Here is a 19,243-nt window from a genome sequence, read left to right as displayed (position 1 = left end):
CATGCAATTAGCACTCTCTGCACGATTAGGCATTAATTTCTGAAGGGTTACATATTTTGTACAGACTATGGAGCTTGTATTTTTTTAATACAATTTGTTATAACATACCCACGTGTCTGCATGAACAGGCCTGATGTTGCTGAGAAGCACCTCTTCGTAATTTCCATAATCACAGAATTTAACAACAGCAGTTGTCCCAGAAGAATGGAGAGCTTCAACTTCTGCCCGGTAGAACTTAAAAGAGAAATTTTCAAAGGTCATAAAATACTACCTGAAATACCACAAACAGCTTAACAACTACCTTTTCATATATACATATGTGTGTGTGCACGCGTGTGTGTATTTAGTCTTAGTCAGTACTATATTTTGAATAAGATTTGTACCAGATATTAAACCAGATGTATTCAACCTCCACGTGGTAGACTGTAAGGACATGGTAGAATGTATTCAGAATACTCATTGAGAAAATATGCAGCTTATGAAATTAGACTGAACATTTAAAAGACTTGGTTTTATTTCTCTGAAAACAGAACAAATTCATCACTAACACACACACTTTTGTATACAGAGAAGTGTTACTGTAAGACTCTTTCTTAAAAAACCATGTATCATTAAGTGCTTATCAGCCATATACACTGTACATACTAATTGGTACCAATTTTAGCACATAATAAAATATGATAAAAATATGATAAAACCGTCCCTTCAAAAAGTCCTTTTTCTAAACACAAAACTTGCTTTTGTTGTCATTTATGCAAACACAGATCGGCTTTCTTGAAGATATTCCATCACTTTTATCTTATTGAACACAAAGAAATCACTGCCTCCTAACACTGTTAAGCTCCGTACTGTATTTTATCATCACATTTCAAAATTGTCCTAGATGTAAGCAGCAGCACTTATTATAACTACCAAAAAGCCAATAAACCTCAGTAAAATCCATTCTAATGTGATCAGTACTTTTCAGGTAACAATCTGGGATTACCTCATATCTACTTATTTTGCAAGTTTCATACTTCCCAGAATTTCAAATACAAATATGCTTCTCAAAATAGGAAACCATTCCAGAATAAGCCATTATATTTCACAATAATCCATCCAAGCTGCATATATTCCTGTTTCAGAGAGTCAGCTCACTATATGTTGCCAGTGCCAAAAATTTTGCAAGCCTCATCTGTTTTAGTCATACAAACAAAAGAGAGAAAAATAAAGTCATGCTGATGAGCTAACACTATCTACGTTCTGTAAAGAAAGACAAAAAAAGGAAAAAAACCTTAAATAAGTAACATGAAATAAGCAACCAAAAAAAGAGAAGAGGGTGGGAATAAAACCTATTCAAAGAACAATAATATTTAAGGTAGCTCTCAGATTATCGGAAAGGGTCAAAAACTGAAGAAACTACCCAAGACGAGTGCAGAGAACTCCTGAACAGATAATAACAAATCAAAGAAAATAGCCTAAAACTTTTCTAGCAAAGGAGAAGATGAAAGTGTCTTGCCACAAGGGTAATCTTATAAGTAAGAAGAAGAGCTGAAGAGGAAGTATTTAAACTTTTAGGGATCAGTAAAACAAAACTATCATGCAGCTTAATTAATTTGTTCCACAAACTCTTCAGCTAGTAGCTAGTGATAATAAAAAAAATAAGCCTTTTGCCGTTTCTCTTCTGTGATGACTGAAATAAAAGAGTTTTTTAAACAGCACTGTTCTTGCAGACTCTGGACTTCCCTTGTGCTAGTAAAGGTTGCATGCTGACTTATTCTAGAAGAAGGCATTACACCTCTACCATTACAGACTAATCTAGATAGCGCAGCATCCTATTTCTTGTTCCTTGCAAAAGAATATGGGCACCTAGATCCATGTTCATGCCTTCAAATTTTCAGCACTTAAGTCAAATGCTTCGGTTAGGAGCTTAGTCATCCTACAACCCCACCTAAACGACAGAAACGATCACCTTCAAGATGACTTAATTTAAGCACTTGAAGTTTCACGCAATGAATACAAGTGACATAAATAAAAAAAACAAAATAGCAAAAGAAACTAGACAAGAAGCACCCTACACACCTATGAACAAATCCTTGTATCTGTGCTAGTGTGCTAAATCTTCCACATGCACGTAAGAATACGTTAAAGGTACAGTCTAAGATACTTCTCATTTGGCAAGGGCATACCTTGTTGTCTTCCCAGTACAGAGCAAAACATTCATCCCCTGGTCTCCAACTTTTTCCATATTCCATGTGAAACGATGGTTCTAATATTTTCTCTGGTTTGATGGGACCAGATCTCCTTTTGGGACCAGTGTTGTAATACAACATTTTATCATCAAAAGATGGGATCGTAGTGGGTCCTGATGATTTGATAGGTCCTACTCGTCTTCCTTTCTGATGATGGTCAGTATCTCCATTTGGTACAGCATTAAAATTATCAGTTCTACCAGGATTTTGGTAATCATTACTAACACTAAAATGTTGCTCACTTTTTACCAAAAAGGCTTCACTACTAATTGTTCGTGCCTTCCTATCACAAAAATTTTCAGAACTGTGTATTTGGTTTTCCCTCTTCCCACGTTTCTGGTTATTGTTGTCTGTAGTATCTTGAGCAGCAGAGGTCTCCTTGAATTCTGTGAAAGACACCCCTTTTCCTACTCTGTTTTGCATATTGTTATCCCTTTTTTTGAAAGTAATATCACTCTGGTGAGTAGCTATGGGATAACCCAAATCCTTTGGCCTATCATTTCTAGGATAATGTCTGTCACTTTTATTTTTTTCATCTGTCCAATGTTCTAAAGAGTTGTGCCTTTCCGGACCTCTGTTTCTTGGTAACCCACCACTTTCCAAAGCCTGCCTTGAATTCTGAATATCCCTTTGAAAACGAGGGGGTTTCTCATTCCTTGGTTGTCTCATGTCACTGCGAGAAATGTGTCTTGAATGATTCTCTTTGATGCCATTCTGTTCTGCATTCATAACTTTGTGCTGTACTTGATGTGGTGGCTGAAATTGCAATTTTGGTTCTACAAAGAAAAAGATTATTTTAATTATTAACATATTTCACACAAACATATATTAGAAATAGCGTTTGAGACCCTAACTGATGAAGCAACAGGTACATTTAGAAAAGTATACAGTATCTACCTTTGTGATACAAAAATGGAACTGTAATTCCTAGTTATGGGAAAACATACACTACTCTGGGCTGTACTTAGAACCAAACCACCTACCAGTATGAGAAAAGCTGGGCATAAATTTCCAGGAGATTACTTATTTCTCCCTATGGACAAGAAAAACTCACTTGAATAATAGCCATTTAAGACAGAAAATTAGAATTCCAACATGGAGAAAGGAAGAGGGAGAAAAATAAGGAGGAAAAAAGGAATACTTTTATTCTGAATTGAAACTTTCTGTAAAAATAACTTGTCAACATAAAAGGCAAGATGGAAGCCAAAAAATGAACACAGCTGACAAACCGTAGATAACAGGAATAGTAACAAAACCCAGAACTCTGGACACACTGATCAATGAGCTGTAACAGGAACCACTCAAGCATTACCTTCAAGAGATTCAACCAGAACTCCAACTGATGAGAAGAAAAACAAGATTATTGTGGATCTCATAGAAAGAGCAAACCTGCTATGGGATGCTGGGAAGGAGAAGAATTGTTGGGATCTGTGAAACTTTTTAGGGAATTCACCTTTGGTTTTTTTTTAGGCAAACATGGAATTTTTAATGGGATGTTTAGGTGAAGAGCCAAAGGAGAGGAAAGATGGAGATGAATCCAGGAGGAATAAGCATGAAAAAATAAAGAAGGAATGAGATTAAACAGGGCTGTTGCAAGTAAGCAGGCTCCTGGTCAATACACTTGCCAGGCCAGCTCCTGCAAGAGATCATTGTAGCCTGCCTCATGTCCTTATTAAATTCTGTTTCTAAAAGTCTTCCGTGTGATGAAGTTCTTTATTGTGTGTGTGAGGGGACATGTTTTTAAACCTGCTAGCAAACTTGAGACAGGATAAACTGGTAAGTGGGACAAGAAAGACCTGGCAGCTGAATACTGGCAAGACCATTGGTCTGAAGGCCATCTAACAGAGAGGAGAGGTCTGGGGCTCAGATACTCGGCAGACCTATGTATGTACGCTCATGTAACCCTCCTGCAAAATTCTGGCTGTACTAGCCAGCAAGCTGGACAAGAGGTGTCTGAGGTGAGTACCAGAGGTCAAGGGTCTAGAGGGCCAGGAGAGACCCATGTGAGTGTGTGCACTGGGAGGCTGGGTATGAGATCTGCTAGGAGACTTGGAACCTGATTGAAAAGGAAAGCATAAACTCATTAGTGTGATTCACATTTATACGAGCAATTTTGTGTCATGTGGGTGCCTGCAAAGGTGCCATTCTCCCTGCCCATGTCCATCCATGGCAGTTGGCCACGTGTGTGCTGTGTGCATGAGGCTGCTGTGGGTACACACACCTGGTGGGACTATGCGCTCAGGCTCTCTGCTGCCTGGCCCGAGTACACTCCTATAGGAAAGAAAAACTAAGAACTTCAGTTTACATGTTACCATGACAGACAGTGAATGCTAATCCCTGACAAAAAATGCATCGATTTTCATAATTAATTGCTACATGGTAAGAGTTAAAATTAAAAATGTAAATTTTAGCCTAAAAATATACTTTCAACTATCACATTATTAATCATAGCTCACAGAATTTTTATCAATTTAATTGACTAAACTGGCTAATAAGACTCTAGTTTTATTTTTACATGCACTTGATTTACCCTAACTTTTAGAAGTCAAGAGGTTTCACTAAAATGACTTAGAGGTTTGGGGTTTTTTGTCTGTTTTCTTTTTTGAAGTGACATAAGCATACATGAGGCTTAGCGTGTTCATAATCTTGATAACAATACATCTTATTGCAAAATTTATGACTTGGAAACCAATAATGTTTTTAATGCATTCATATGTAAATATATATTACTCAGAAAGAACCAAGAGTTTAATAAATATTCATTTTCTTTTTAAAAATTAATGACTTTTTAAATCTTGTAGCATTTAATTTTTATTTTTAGATGAAATCCTTCAAGTTTAAAAGTACCTCTATCTCTTCCTTCACAGACAGAACATGAAAATACTGGTTTTCTTCATTTTGTATCTGTAACTTCTCTGTAAGTATCTTTATTACACTTTCCCACCTCTGTATAATACAGACCAACCTTCTACACTTCCTATGGTCTAGAAAGATTTATCTTCCTAATTAATTAACAGTCTTCCTTCATGACATTCTTAATTTATACCTCTCCTCCTCTGGTAGTAAAATCCTTGGGCTTCCACTCTTTCTATTCCCAACCTGAACCCTCACATCTCTTCCTCATGTTAACTACACATGAAGTGATTAAACTGTTTTTTGACCTGTGAACAGTTACTGCCTTGTATAGACCGTTAAAGATGTGCATAGAATTCTGAGATACTTCATTATAAATAATCTTGTTTAATATTTTGTAACATGAAATTCATTAAACAAAGTCACTCACACAAGCAAAAGTAGTTCCAACGGTAAAAGTAGAAATGGGCTAAAGTCTAGATTGAGCATGTTAATATTTCACTAGTTGGCAGGATTTCAGGATTGACTTCAAATTTGAATGCTGCTTCTCAAGGGCTGTCCTTTGACCTTTTTCTAAATGAAGACATTTTCTGAGCCAAGACAGGGAGTCACCTCAGACAGTGTCTAGTATATACAAGGACTCTGTACAACTGCAAGATTTATCCCCTGTGAATCCAGAGCAGTTATAAAACTTTAGTCAAAGCCTTGAGGGAAAACTGAAACATATTCTCCATAGAAGAATTGAAAAAGTTTACTGAAATTTCTATTCAATTTCATAGCAATATAATAAGTAATTTTAGCTACTGCCTAGGTGCCTTAATGAAAACAGCTAGTTTTACTAGACAACAAAAAATCTGGATATAATAGATCTCCGAGCAACCTACTTCTGTCACACAGCTGCAGAAATCATCTCTTCCTACCCTTCTTCCATCTCTTTGACCTGCTTTCCACTAAAAAGTTACAAGCATTCTCACGTGAGATAGTATTTGCTGTCTTTAGAAAGGCACTATTAATCTTCAACATCTAGAAAGAAATAATTCAGAAGTCAAATGCTATTTATCTACTTATCAGAAATTACCTGTAAAACAGGACTTCAAAAAGTTTCATTTAGAGTTATAACCCACTGTCCCACAAAGAAGCTTGGAGATTTAAAACAAAGGTGACAGCTAAGAAAAAAAATAGCAACACATTTAAACATTGGCATGAATAGCTCCACCCAGAACTAAACACTTAGGAAGATCTCCTTTTTTAGAAGGAACAGAAGTTTTAGCAGTACGTTAATAACAAGGCCATCTGTTGCAGATCTATTTAACAACACCAAATTTCTAATATATCAGTTGCAAAAGCATGATGATGTGCAAAAGCAGGACTGGATGATCAAATAAATTATTTCTATACCCAACATAATATGATCATAATACAAAAGCAACAAGATGACTATAAAGAGTGTTAGAACTTTAAGTTACAGAATGATTTTTAAATAGTATGGGAAAATTAATTTACTACTAAATGTTAGGCAACATGGAAAGAGACTACAGAATTTCCAAATAGTGAACATAAGCATCTTTTTTCTAGGTCTATTTATTGTGACATGCAAAAGCTGCTCACAAAACACCTGACATTTTTCTACTCTAACCTTAGGAGGTGTAAAATTTAGTAAACTGATGTCTTCTGCAAAGATGCACTTATTATGCTAAAAGCTTCCCAGGGGACTACATCATGTGCAACAGCCTTGAATAAGCAGGACACCTTAACCAATTGTTTAACAACCAAGCACAACCCATTCACAAATGGAAACTACCAAATAACAGTAAATGTTACTTTGTCAACAGTAGTCAACAAAAAAAACTAGAAGATGAGAATATTATAGGGTCTTCATGAATTCATGCTGTCTGGCCTGATCACCAAAAAACTGACGGGAATCTAAAGCTTCTTTAATAGAAAAAGTTAAGCGATGAGGGATATTATTCACAGATTGTCTATTGCAGCTGCTGTTACTCTTGCTTCTACTTTTTCTTGCTCCGCCTCCAACAATTAGCTAATGTTCCTGAAAAAGTAATAGTTCCTACAGGGCAGTAACAAACAAATATTACTTTGGCATTTAACAAGAAGATTTGGGACGCTGTTCTGTCAAACAGCGAGAGGCATCAGCCCAGTCATCATCATTGTAACTCGACATTTGGGAACATGGTCTGGAAAAAACTCCGTTCCAAAATTAATGACAAGGCTTTTGTTTTCTGCTGGGTAATTTTAAGATGATGACTTGAGTTTCTCAGTTTGAAACCATCACTCAGTTATTGTACTCATTTTAGTTTTTATATGTGATGACCCAAGATGACTGTACAGAACCAATCTTATTCCCTTGCTTACAAGAAACCAGCAGGACCTGCTGCAGCTGGAAATCCCAGCCAACGCAATTTAAAAAGCACTGCTCCATGCACAATGGAATTTATGTAGTACGGTTTCCTGTAGCGCTCTCCCATGGATTTCATCATGTTTAATAATGTGGTTAAACTCAAAAACAGCGGCCCTTGCCACATAGGTGGCAATGATTTGGGTTTCTTCTTCCAACTTGGACTATATTTTTATGTAACTTTATGAAAGCATGTCTTTGAGACAGCTACACCCAGGGCATGTTCTATCTCACATTGGCCAAAAGATTAAAAAATTAGAAGGAAATTAATAATATATTTGCACCCACTACATGTCATGGAGTGAAATTCCAGTTACTCAACAGCTTTGTCAAGTTACATAAATATTAATATCATTCCTTCTAAAATGTAGTAACGCTGGGGAACTGGAACCTGAGCTCATGTGTCTGCTGAAACAAAATAAATACAAGCTGAGGAGGATGATGACATTAATAAAGAAGTGGCAACCCTCCCCCCAAAAAAAGACATTCTGCCATTGCATTCACTACAAACTTGAATTTACAGGAATAAAGGACTGAAACAAAAATTGATAATTTTTTATTACTCTCTAAATGTTTGAAATTTACTAGATTTTTCTCTCATATTTAAAGAGAAGGTACTGACAAAATAAAAGTACAAAAGTCTCCTAACATATGTCACCAATGCTAACATAATGCTACAACAAAAATAAGTTTGATTTTCTTGATATTTACAATTAACACTGACTGAAATTCAATTTTTAGAAGTAAAGCTACATAATAAACACGACTATTTCATAATTCAGATTCCTTACTGTCAATAGTGCACTGTGTTTGCTGAAAACAAGGCTACTAAATGGTAAATTCCAAAGGTTACAGATTCCTTTTAACTCTAAAAGGTCAAACTCTCTACCTCCCAAGTTCCCTCACCCCCAGATATTCAAATAAATTGTGTGACAAAGAACAAGGTCAAGGAAGGCCTAGGAAAACAAGTAAATTTTTAATTATATTCTATTACATTACCAACTTATTTCAAACCTTTAACTTCTTTTGGGTATACACAAATCATAATAGACTAAAACAAGAAAAAGACTGTTGAAATTAAACCAGACGTACTAGACCCAAATTGTCCAAACAATATATTACCATATAAAAACAAAACAAAAAACCCCACACACACCACACATCCTGATTTACCTCAAGCATAAACAACTAAGCAGGAGAAGGAGAGAAATTCACATCTAAAAGAACAGTAATGCCCTGTTTCTTTGGACGTGGGTCCCGAAGAGTCTGGGTGCATGTCCTTCTGTTTGCCATAAACGCTTCCTCTCTACTAAAGTTCTATTTCTTCTGAGGGATATTTAGGTGAAGAGTTAATGAGACAGTAAAAAAACCTCTGCCAAAGGCAATTCTTTGCAAACCCATCTACACAGTGCACCCCTTTTGTTACTTATCAGCTGCAGACAGCACTGGCGGTGGAGAACATAAGGGTAACTGCAGCTCAACTAGGTGGGATGCTCAAGATGCAGAGCAAGTGGATATGAGAGACCACATTATATTGATGTTATACAGCACATTTGAACCACTGCAAGAGTATGGTCTGTATTTATGGGATGTATATTTGAGGAAGAAAACTGATAAATGAGTTTGTTGAGGAGAGAAAGTAGACCGGATAAAAAGTCTTTGATGAGAGGCTAGAAAAGGTCAACCCACACAGCTAACACAGCTGATAGATAAAACACAGCAAGAAACAGAGACTACAGCCTATTACTTTCTCCCTTCTCCTGAAGTGGCCCTATTAACAGACTACACAGACATGCTACCTCTCACTTGCTTTTTCTGTGATCCCATTAATGCTGTAGTTTGTTGAACAGGAGGTTCATTTTAACAGGAAGAGCATGAAGTGCCCTCCCCAAGAACAGACTGTCTCTTGGGAGGACTGAAGAGGTAATTCTGCACAATCTGAAACAGAAAGGTTTTGGCCTGCTACGTCCTGGGTCAATGCTCTAACCAAAATAATTATGCTTCTAGCCCATTTAATAACAAATAAATATATAAATCTTTAAAAAGTTGATCTTTGCTTGAGTCTTTCGAACACATGTCTGCCAAAAGCTTTTGTGGCTTTGGATCCTGAGCAGATGGAAGCACCAGCCTGTTCTCAGTCCCTACGAACCAAAGAGAAAATATCTAAAATATGCCTGGTTCTCAGCATTTTGTCCATTATTCCTTAAACTGATAGTCACAGCTCTTGGCATTGTTTTGTTCTCCCTGATAATCCTTGTGTTTACTTATTTAAGCTGGCAAAGTTGGATTAATTGTTCCTCATAACAAAACAAAAATAAGGAGATTAATGGAAAAAAACTTATGAGTTCGGTAGCAGAAATAAGCCAAGTGTAAGCAAAGGCAGCTAATTGTCTACTATTTTTGTTATCTCTCACAGTCAGCAGGCTTCTCTCCAACCAAAACTCAATCTACTTAATTTCAACATAGAAATATTTTCGTAGGTGTCACCAACCATTCACAGTTAAAAACAAATAAATCTGCAGTATAAAACTATAGGTTTATTTCTTTGCATTTCATTTAAATAAAGTATGTTTACTATATGTTATGTTTTACAGTTAAAGAACTAGCAGATCATGGAGTCAGGTATTCAATACTTTTGACAGCTCTAATTACTTACAACAATTTTTCATTAACTCTGTGTTGTGGTTTAGCCGGCAACTCAGCCCCACACAGCGCTCGCTCACTGCCCCACTGGTGGGACAGGGGAGAGAATCAGAAGGGTAAAGCTCGTGGGTTGAGATAAGAACAGTTTAATAATTACAGTAACACAACAACAAAAATGCAATGGAAAGGAAAACAACAAGAGGAAAATCCGGGGCTGGGAGGGGGGGAAGGGGAATGAACTACCAAAACAAACCACACGTGACGCAGCCACTCACCACCCACAGACCCGACACCGCCAGTCCCTGAGCCACAAACTGCCCCCCCTGCACCAGCTGCCCCATTAATGTACTGGTCACGGTGTCACATGGTATGGAATGAACATCCCATTGGCCAGTCGGGGTCAGCTGACTTGGCTGTGGCCCCGCCCCTCCCAGCCTCCTGCCCACGTGGCAGAGCATGGGAAGCTGGAAAGGTCCCTGACTGCTACAGGTGCTACAGTGAAGAGAATTAACCCCCTTCTCAGCCAAAACCAGCACACTCTGAAAAAAGCAGATGACACGTACAAAAACCTCACAAGACGCCACTTACAGGGCAAAAGACAAACACCTTACTTATAACTAATTTGTACTTCTTTAAAAAAAAAAAAAAAAGAAAACGCTTAATGTGCCGTCTTAACTCTAAAAGGGAACAGAAGTACCTCCTAAACCAAATGCAAAGGTGTTTAAATTTGTAACTATTTTTCTATTTGGTCTAAATCCAACTATGAAAAGGTACCAAATCAAAGATAACAAATTAAACACCTGATCTGCAGTTTCTGTTCACAAACGGAACCACCTAGGTCTGGTTACTAGGTGGTTACATGTTACTACTAGGTTACAGAAGTGAATTTAGAAAACCTGAACAGTACTGAGGTCTCAGGTACAATTAGAAACACTAGATAAGAAAAGCAAGCAGGGATGTACAGAGAAAAGCAAATCAATCTTCTGTGTGCTTGAAAAGAAACAATTCTTCTTTTCAGACACTTCCTCCCCAGATCACATAGGCAGTTTTTGAAGAAAATGTGGCAAGGCACAGAATTAAAAAATACCTTCCTCAGTTCAGCAACAGTGCCTTTTGGTTTCGCTTCCACATAGACTCTCAGTCATTTAGAAGAAATTACAACCTGTCTGAAGAGTATAGAAGTCTAATGCTTGTGATAATGATAAATATGGCCATTTCAGGTAATCACGTGCCTCTGATCATATGCATTAGTGTAACAGTAAGGGTGTGCTCATTTATTCAAAACCACTATCCTGATACAAAGGCCATCTCTCTGAATATCGGGGCGGGGGGGGGAACCAAACCACAAAATGAACCAACCAACTAAAAATAAACCCACAAACCACCCTGGATTTTGAGAGACCATATGGGACAGCAAGGGGCCACAAAAACTGCACAGCAATCAATCTTCTTTTATATTGAGTGGAAGCTGTACTATGCTACGTATAAATGCAGAAAAACCTGCCTGCCTGGGCCCTCCTTAGCACAGTTAATATGCAGAAAAATCAATGAAGAGACCTTATTCTTTGCTATATAACATCACATATTAGAGTTGCTTCTAGCAGTTTCCCTGATGTGTCTTTCATTTCTGACCACTACTTTTTTAGTACTAAGAGGACTACATGTCTCTACTGCTAATAACTGACAGGATCGAATGAAATGAAAAAGGTGCTAGTAATATATATCCTGTTTTCTGCAAACACTCGGATGCAGACTTCATGACAAGAGAGTTCACAATGGTAAGTATAATCACTGCAGATGCATCATCACCCTACAAACACTGTTAATGCATCATCTCAGTCTGCATAGAACTTAAGACAACTAATCATTAAGAATTTAAGTGAGATTTTCAACCACAGAGGCGTAAAAATGGTAGAAAAATAACACTTTCAACAAATGAATTTTTAAGATGTGTTTGAATTCATCAGACTGCATGGCTCTCTCAAACTTGGCAAAGAAAAAAAACCCATTTTTAACAGACAAAAAGCCTGCAATTCAGCATATGCCTATGTATTTCTTGAAAAAATCCTTTTGAAGTAGACTCTGCAAGATAATCATAAAACCTGTCACAGGAACAGAGGCACAATCCTGTGGGCTAGGCACGTTCAGTAGGGAAAATAAAAACTTAGAAAATGCAACTGAGCAACCACTGTAAAGCCCAGTGACTTCCAAATTACAAAGTACAAGAACATGTATTATTATTTCTTCAGAAGGAAAAAAGGCAGAAATAGTTTAAAAAGAGGGGTTTTTTCCAAAAAATAAATCAGAACACTTACTGAACTCTTCAAAGATACTAACAAGTTTCTTTTCCAGAAAAGCACGACTCAGGAATCAGTACATCAGATTGCATATTGCTCATTCAGAGAATGCCAAAAAAATCCAACATAGTGTTAAAACACACAAAACAAACCCCCATGTGTCATGTTAGGAAATATGCCAGAGCTTTTGGCAACTGAAGGAGTACAAAGCCTTTGCAAAGTTTTCACAGAATTATGTTTTTCTTCTTATGACGTTTATGGGATCTTTCTATTTTTATTTAAAAGGGAAAAAATACACAAAAACAAAGACTATCTTTAAAGCACAATATTGAAGATTATAAACAGAAGTATGTATGCTAATATAACAATTTTTTTTACTCACATAACACTATGCTTTATTACACTGCAGTATGTTGGCTACATACATGTACCAAACCCAAAGGATCATAACCCCCCCCTAGCAAACACTACCAATCAGCAATATCATTTTAAAAAAAGCAATTCACACATTTCACAATTCTTAGTGTTATTATTACTACCTACCTACTTTAAAATTGCTGGTAATAAGAAAGGCATATCTCTCACAGGGATTATTTATATTATTTTTCCTTTAAATATCTTTCAGTCACTTTTGGTAGCTTTCTCTAATCTCTCAATTTAAGCACAAAACTTATCCAAAGAAAAATCAATGTTTGTAGTGTGAGAGAACACTACAACTGTTTTAATTTCTTTTCACTGTAAAAATCTGACTCATCTTTGGTAAACAAAATGAGTTGCCAAAAGGTATCTCTCAAGCATAACTCCCTACACATACTTTTGAAAATGTGATTATATTCATTACCTGAACAGTTTACAAAATTGTATCAGCGAATGCAGAATGCTTGTGCATTTGAAAAGTATTTTCTTTAAATATTTTAGGTTTCTGACAAAACCACAGAAGACTCCTGATATAAATGTTTGATCTACAACTCACTTTATTTCATAAAGAAAGCTACAAACTTGTGGCTACTCACCATGAACAACATACATAAGAAAAGGCACTCTAACTTTTTTGTTCACTTTCTACAACCTGTTTTAGTAAGACCTAGACCTAACTAAAATATAAAACAATATTTGGCTATTCAAAACCACTTGTTTTGCAAGCCAAAAAAGACACTGTTGCAATGAAATTCAACTGAGGTACAGCAACAAAAGAGTATTTGCTATCAAATGAACTATAGGCTATTACATTTATAATCAAATGCCTTTCCATTCATAGTTAAAACTTGGCATGTTATAAAAATGTTTACTGAACTAAAACGGCTCACGGTACATCTAATTCTACCAGCAGCAGCAAGAGACCCCTGGGTTTGTTAGCAGGGTCACTAACTCCTGAGCTCATCTGTTGAGGCAAGTTTTCTATGACAAAACGTGTGTCTTTTCTCTTGGCTGCTGCTGCTTCCTCTTTTTTGGATAAAGGCATCCTCTGTACAGCTCCAAGAACTGTATTTCTAGACTGCTGTGTTTCTTTCCGCCTGGATATGGTCATTTTTAGTTGCTACAGGCTGCAAAAAATATTCGAAGACATTAATGGAAAATGCTATGCTGCTTATGCAAGTAGCAACTGTAAATTTGCAGTTTCAAACATCCAAAAGAGCTAACAAAAATAACTCTTGGAAAAAAACTATGCCATCCATTTAATGGAAAGCAGAGATAGTCCTAATAATTCTCACAGAAAACTGGGATTTTGATGTACTGACAGAGTATACCTGACTTTATGTTTTCGTTTTTAATTATGAGACTCTAATAATGAGTTTCTAATAATGACTCTCAAACACAACTGACCCTAAATTCACTATTTTGCTATAGCAAAAAAAAATTACAAATATTTACACATTTTTAATACATATAAACTACAAACAAAAATAATACATTCAACAAAAGACCTCTCACTCAACTAACTAGAGTGATGGGGATGATGTTCTTTTATTTCAGATGCAGGTGCCTACTGACATTACTGCCTTTCCCAACAGGGCAACCTGTTCACTTTCATATCCTACAAGGTTTTTTGTTGGTTTGTTGTTTTTTTTTAAATCCCAAATCCAGTGAAAATGTAAAAGCAAGTTTCCGTTTTTAACAGTTGACAAAGACTATTTTGGAACTTAAGTTAAAGAGATAATTGCATACAAATGCAGTCACTCCTTAAATATGCTCACCCCTTAGAAAACTCCAAAATATCAAACAGTTCATATAAACTAGTATGACCTTTTTTTCACACTTTATGAAAAGTATCATTTTATAGGGAGAAAAAAATTACAACTCCATCACAAAACCTTCATGTTAAATAATGGAAGAAGATATTTTCATTTCATGTTGGCTACTGAAACAACTCCAAGGCCATACCCAAAAGAAAAATGATCTCCATTTATTACTCAGCTTACCATGAGTTTTACTTTAATATTACAGCAGCCTCTAGAGACCTCAGGATGTATGAAGTTTCCTCTTTTTTCTTTTAATGCATCTGTCTGTCAAAGTTTCCAAAGTACTGAATGATTTAGACCTAACAGACATCCTGATACATACACTATATTCTTGCATGGCTTCTTAAGAAAGAAAAGTAACTAAAAGGACATTAAAGAAAAGTTCCAGATCTTTTGCATTAAGTATGAAGGAATATTTGGCTTCCCTCTTTCTAAAATCCTACCTTTTCCTCAGTCCTTACAGTTATTAAAGCAGGAAAACCAGGAGAAAATAGCTGTTTAATATTTTACAGCAGCCAAAAAGACTTTTTTTTCCCCTTCCAGATAGAGGGAATAAAAAAAAAAATTAAGATTACCACAATTACTAAACTCCTAATTGATCAGTGCACAAAACATGGTGTTTATAAACTGAGGAAGGAGGACCGTGGTTATGGCTTTTTTCTTTACATACTTCTGAACAACACAGAAGTCCATTAAAGTTGTGAAAGCCTTTTTCAGATTAGGTTACTAAACTGGGATTTAGGTAACCTTATTTCAAAATTACTGACTTCTAGACATCTGAGCCTGAAATAAACACCCTAAGCTCTTCTATAATCAAGACAGAAGTACAAATGACCACAGTGTGATTTATTTGATCTTTTCCCGAAGGAGTGGAATAGCTCTCCAGCGCTCCTTAGTTTTTTTTATGACTGACCGCGGAGGAAGTTCTAGGAACCACCTTTTAGATGACAAAGTTAGGAGGAAGAATTCCACCAACACTGTCCAATATTGGTTCCAGATACATTGATCTCAATAACTTACCCTCTACTGTTAGAGTACCCATTTTGGATTCCAAGAAATCAAACAGTGTGCTTGGTGCAGACGGTCTGGCATTTCCTAGCTCTTCTTCATCTTCAGGTCTTATTCGGCCTCGGCCCTTCCCTTTACCTGTAAACATCAGAAGTTATTTGTGAGTAGGGAATGTGTAAAAAAATGTACACAATTTTTTAAAATTTGATTTATAAAATGTTTGTATTTTCTATCTTTAGAAATTCTATCACGGACAAAGTAGATACCAGTATTTTCCATTTAAAGACATTCAAGTCTGTGACTTCAAATTCAAAAATTTTGACAATTGAATACAAAGCGCAGAGGCCTTTTCTACGTATTTGTTTTCAGGTTTGCAATGCATTCTAACTTGAAGGAAAAAACCATGCATATATGCCCTTCTATAACTACATTAGTAATCCACCACACACAAATTCCTTTGCTCATAAACACTGTTTTAAAGCATTTCTTTGCAGCTTTTACCTCGAGGTGGTGGTCCCTGAATGGGTTTCTGTTTACTGTTGTTCAGAAGGAAATTTAATGCCGCCTCTAGGCTGTTACTGTTATCCATAAGTGCCTGTCTTGCTGCTTCTTTGCTGAAACCCATCTCCGTTATGTGTTTTAGAGCCTTTTCATCAACCTGAAATAGAAGGCACACACAGAACTAATCATAAGATACAACAGAGACTCTATAAAACCACCAGATTTGAGTTTAATTTTTCATTAATTTTTAATGAAACACTATTTCGTATTTCATTGATGATAAATATTTCAGTTTTAGATAAAATCTTCACATATGATCTCTCATAGGTCTAAAAAATTGGCTAGTAGATTTTTTAAATATTATGATGATTATTTTTAATTCATTAGCTTTCAGTTCTAATATTATGTGGTTTCAAGCACAAATTCCCCTAGTCTACCTCCTCCTTCGCTGTACACTGGAATAGTATGGTAGACTGTAATATTCTTTCTTTGAGATGAAAACTGAAGGAACTTCTCAAAGTATAAAAACTAGCCATTTATTCCAGTTTGAACCCTTTCACAACTTCTACAGACAACAGAAAACCCAGTTATACACTTCTTAGAACACAGAGAAAAGATAATTGCTAAGAGTTCTGTGGAAGAAAGCAAAAAAATACAATGTACATCCACAGAAATACGGGCTTTCTTATTCTCAGCTATATAGAGCAGGATGACAAAAAGGAAAAGCAGGAATCACAGAGCATTAATTACAGAAAATAACCTTGTGTCTGCACTGTGCTTTAAAGCACTCAAGTGAGAACTGCCTCTTCCAGTGCGGACATCGCTACATGCACTAAACATGAAATGGGACTAGGCCCTCTGTCCTTCCTCATCGCGTACCCAACAAAATGATGCCTGTTATCCATCTTCTGCAACAGCTGTAACCACTTACATTCTTAACTAGGGTCCCATGAACATAACGTTTTGCCTACAGGTTCCAAAATAGCCATACTGTGACCCTCCAAAAAAATCCAACAAACCCAGCGGAATCTAATCTCTAAGATACACAACCCCTTCTTTTTCCCACTGCTTAAAAGAACTTCTATTCATTATAAATGAACTTTTATTGCTAGAATGACTTAAAGTACAACTGTGTGTGAGTTGTATGACAAATCACATTTAACCCTTCCTCCCCTCTGTTTTCCACAGTCTTATAATGTTATTTCTGCACTCATAATTTCTCCTGATGTTTTAATACATTCACTTTTTGTCTTAATTCCAGCTACACACTGTCCTCTGGGACAACAGATACGAGCAGGTCTCCTTTTGGGAGTAGAGTCACAAAACCGGTGTTTGTGGCTGCTATCTCAATACAGAGAGAGATATCTCAATACAGTAACCCAGAAGATAATAACTAAAATAATCTTCGTAACTATGCTTAGCTATGCAAAAGTCACTATAACGGGCAAGACATGACTTTGCAGCACTTGGCTACAACTCCCACATGCTAAGCAATGTTAACTCCAATGCGTTCAAGTAGCCTTCTTCATTCTCAAACCCAACAACACTCTTAATTTAACTGTCCAAAGAGTAAAGTAAAGGAACAGCAATTTCAAAGGTCTCTGAAGACCAATGGGGCAGAAACACGACCTCAGTGTCTACAGGGAATCATCATCCCATTTGAGTCTGACTTCAAGTTGCCTAAATGAAGTCTTAATTTTAATGACAGAATATACTAGTTCCTCCTCGGGGCCATTCTCCTAGATTCTTCTGCATGGCAACAAGGGTCCTACAGACAAAGTATTTCCTTGGCAAATCTGTTCAATCTTCTCCCCTTTGCAGGGAAGTAGTTGGTTTGGATGAGAACTTGTAGCTGTTACTGCCTCATTACCTCCTTTCAATGGTGGCAATTCTGTGCACAACAGTTACAAAGACCAGTAGGAAATCAAGACTCATACATACAGTACCTGTACTCTCATCTATAGAAAGAAAACTTTGGATAGGTCACAATTTGAGACCCAAGAGAACTGCAATCTCCCAGATACAAAGACTGCTTGAGAAAGGAAGTAGGATCTTAAGTATCTTTGGATATCAAAAACTCTCCCTTCAACTTCATTTACACAGCACAAATCTTGCTTCTCCTACATAAAACTGGAAAGTCAAAGGAAACTGTAAGACATATCCTACAAGGACTATTAAGACAGAAGGATGACTGAACTCTGCAATCTATTGTCTGTCTATGAATAAACAGGAAAAATTACTTTGATTCTTGTCTTGTAGGTAAAGACACAGTGCTTCAGGTTTCTCAGAAGGTGACGCACCAGACAGATTAAAAATCTTTAACATTTTCCAAATATTACAAGTCAACAATACACATGGAAGTCAACAATCAAACCTGCTTGATGTCACCATTCTAAAAAGACAGAACAAATTCATTATGTGTTGCTTTAAGATCTAAAAACCATTACTTATATGCTTAGAAGGCTTTCTATATAGGCTTAGTGGGTTTATATTTTCTTCTAAGCAGCATCTAGATATGCTAAATGACATAATACTACGTTTTGGTAAGTTGGAAATACTGCCATTTTACAGTACAATGTAAGACAAATTTCTCGTAGTTCATAGAAAAAACAGAAAACACAATACTTTAAACATTTACCCAATTTAAATGTTGACTTTTTTTGTTGTTGTTGTTGGGGTTTTTGTCTGTCTGTTAGGGGGTTTTCTAAAGTCTATTTAGGTTGAGAAACAGTGGTCAAGAATGACAAGGTGTACCAGCGGTGCTATGCTGGGCAGAGGGATAACTAAATGACCTCTTGAGATCCTTTCAGCCTGTGTTTCTACAATTTTATATTGACATTTCTGAGCACAGTGATGAAAGGCAGCACTACTGGAGGCCCTCCTTGATGCAAGATGACAACACATGCTATGCAAACAAAATTTTAGCAGGCAGTTGCTGTTCCTAAATGTCTTTTCTTCTCATTGTTAAACCTTTGATACAAGTAAATAAGGGGGAAAATATTCAACAATAAGTGATATTTATAATCAATATTTTAATACTAGTTTACTGAGTTGCTA

General features: G+C 36.4%; 1 protein-coding gene across 1 annotated transcript in view; it reads right to left on the bottom strand.

Annotated features, from left to right (window-relative positions):
* Positions 1-19,243, bottom strand: part of TDRD3 (tudor domain containing 3) — a 120,309-nt gene that overhangs the window by 26,352 nt on the left and 74,714 nt on the right. The window contains exons 9-12 of the mRNA XM_075088058.1: positions 16,187-16,343; positions 15,698-15,823; positions 2,169-3,007; positions 109-234 (exon numbers count right to left, since the gene is read on the bottom strand). Of these exons, the coding sequence (XP_074944159.1) occupies positions 109-234; positions 2,169-3,007; positions 15,698-15,823; positions 16,187-16,343 (1,248 nt within the window). The remainder of the gene's footprint in view (positions 1-108; positions 235-2,168; positions 3,008-15,697; positions 15,824-16,186; positions 16,344-19,243) is intronic.

Source organism: Phalacrocorax aristotelis, chromosome 1, assembly GCF_949628215.1.
Source record: "Phalacrocorax aristotelis chromosome 1, bGulAri2.1, whole genome shotgun sequence".
NCBI lineage: Eukaryota > Metazoa > Chordata > Aves > Suliformes > Phalacrocoracidae > Phalacrocorax > Phalacrocorax aristotelis.
This window is presented reverse-complemented; position numbering and strand designations above follow the sequence as displayed.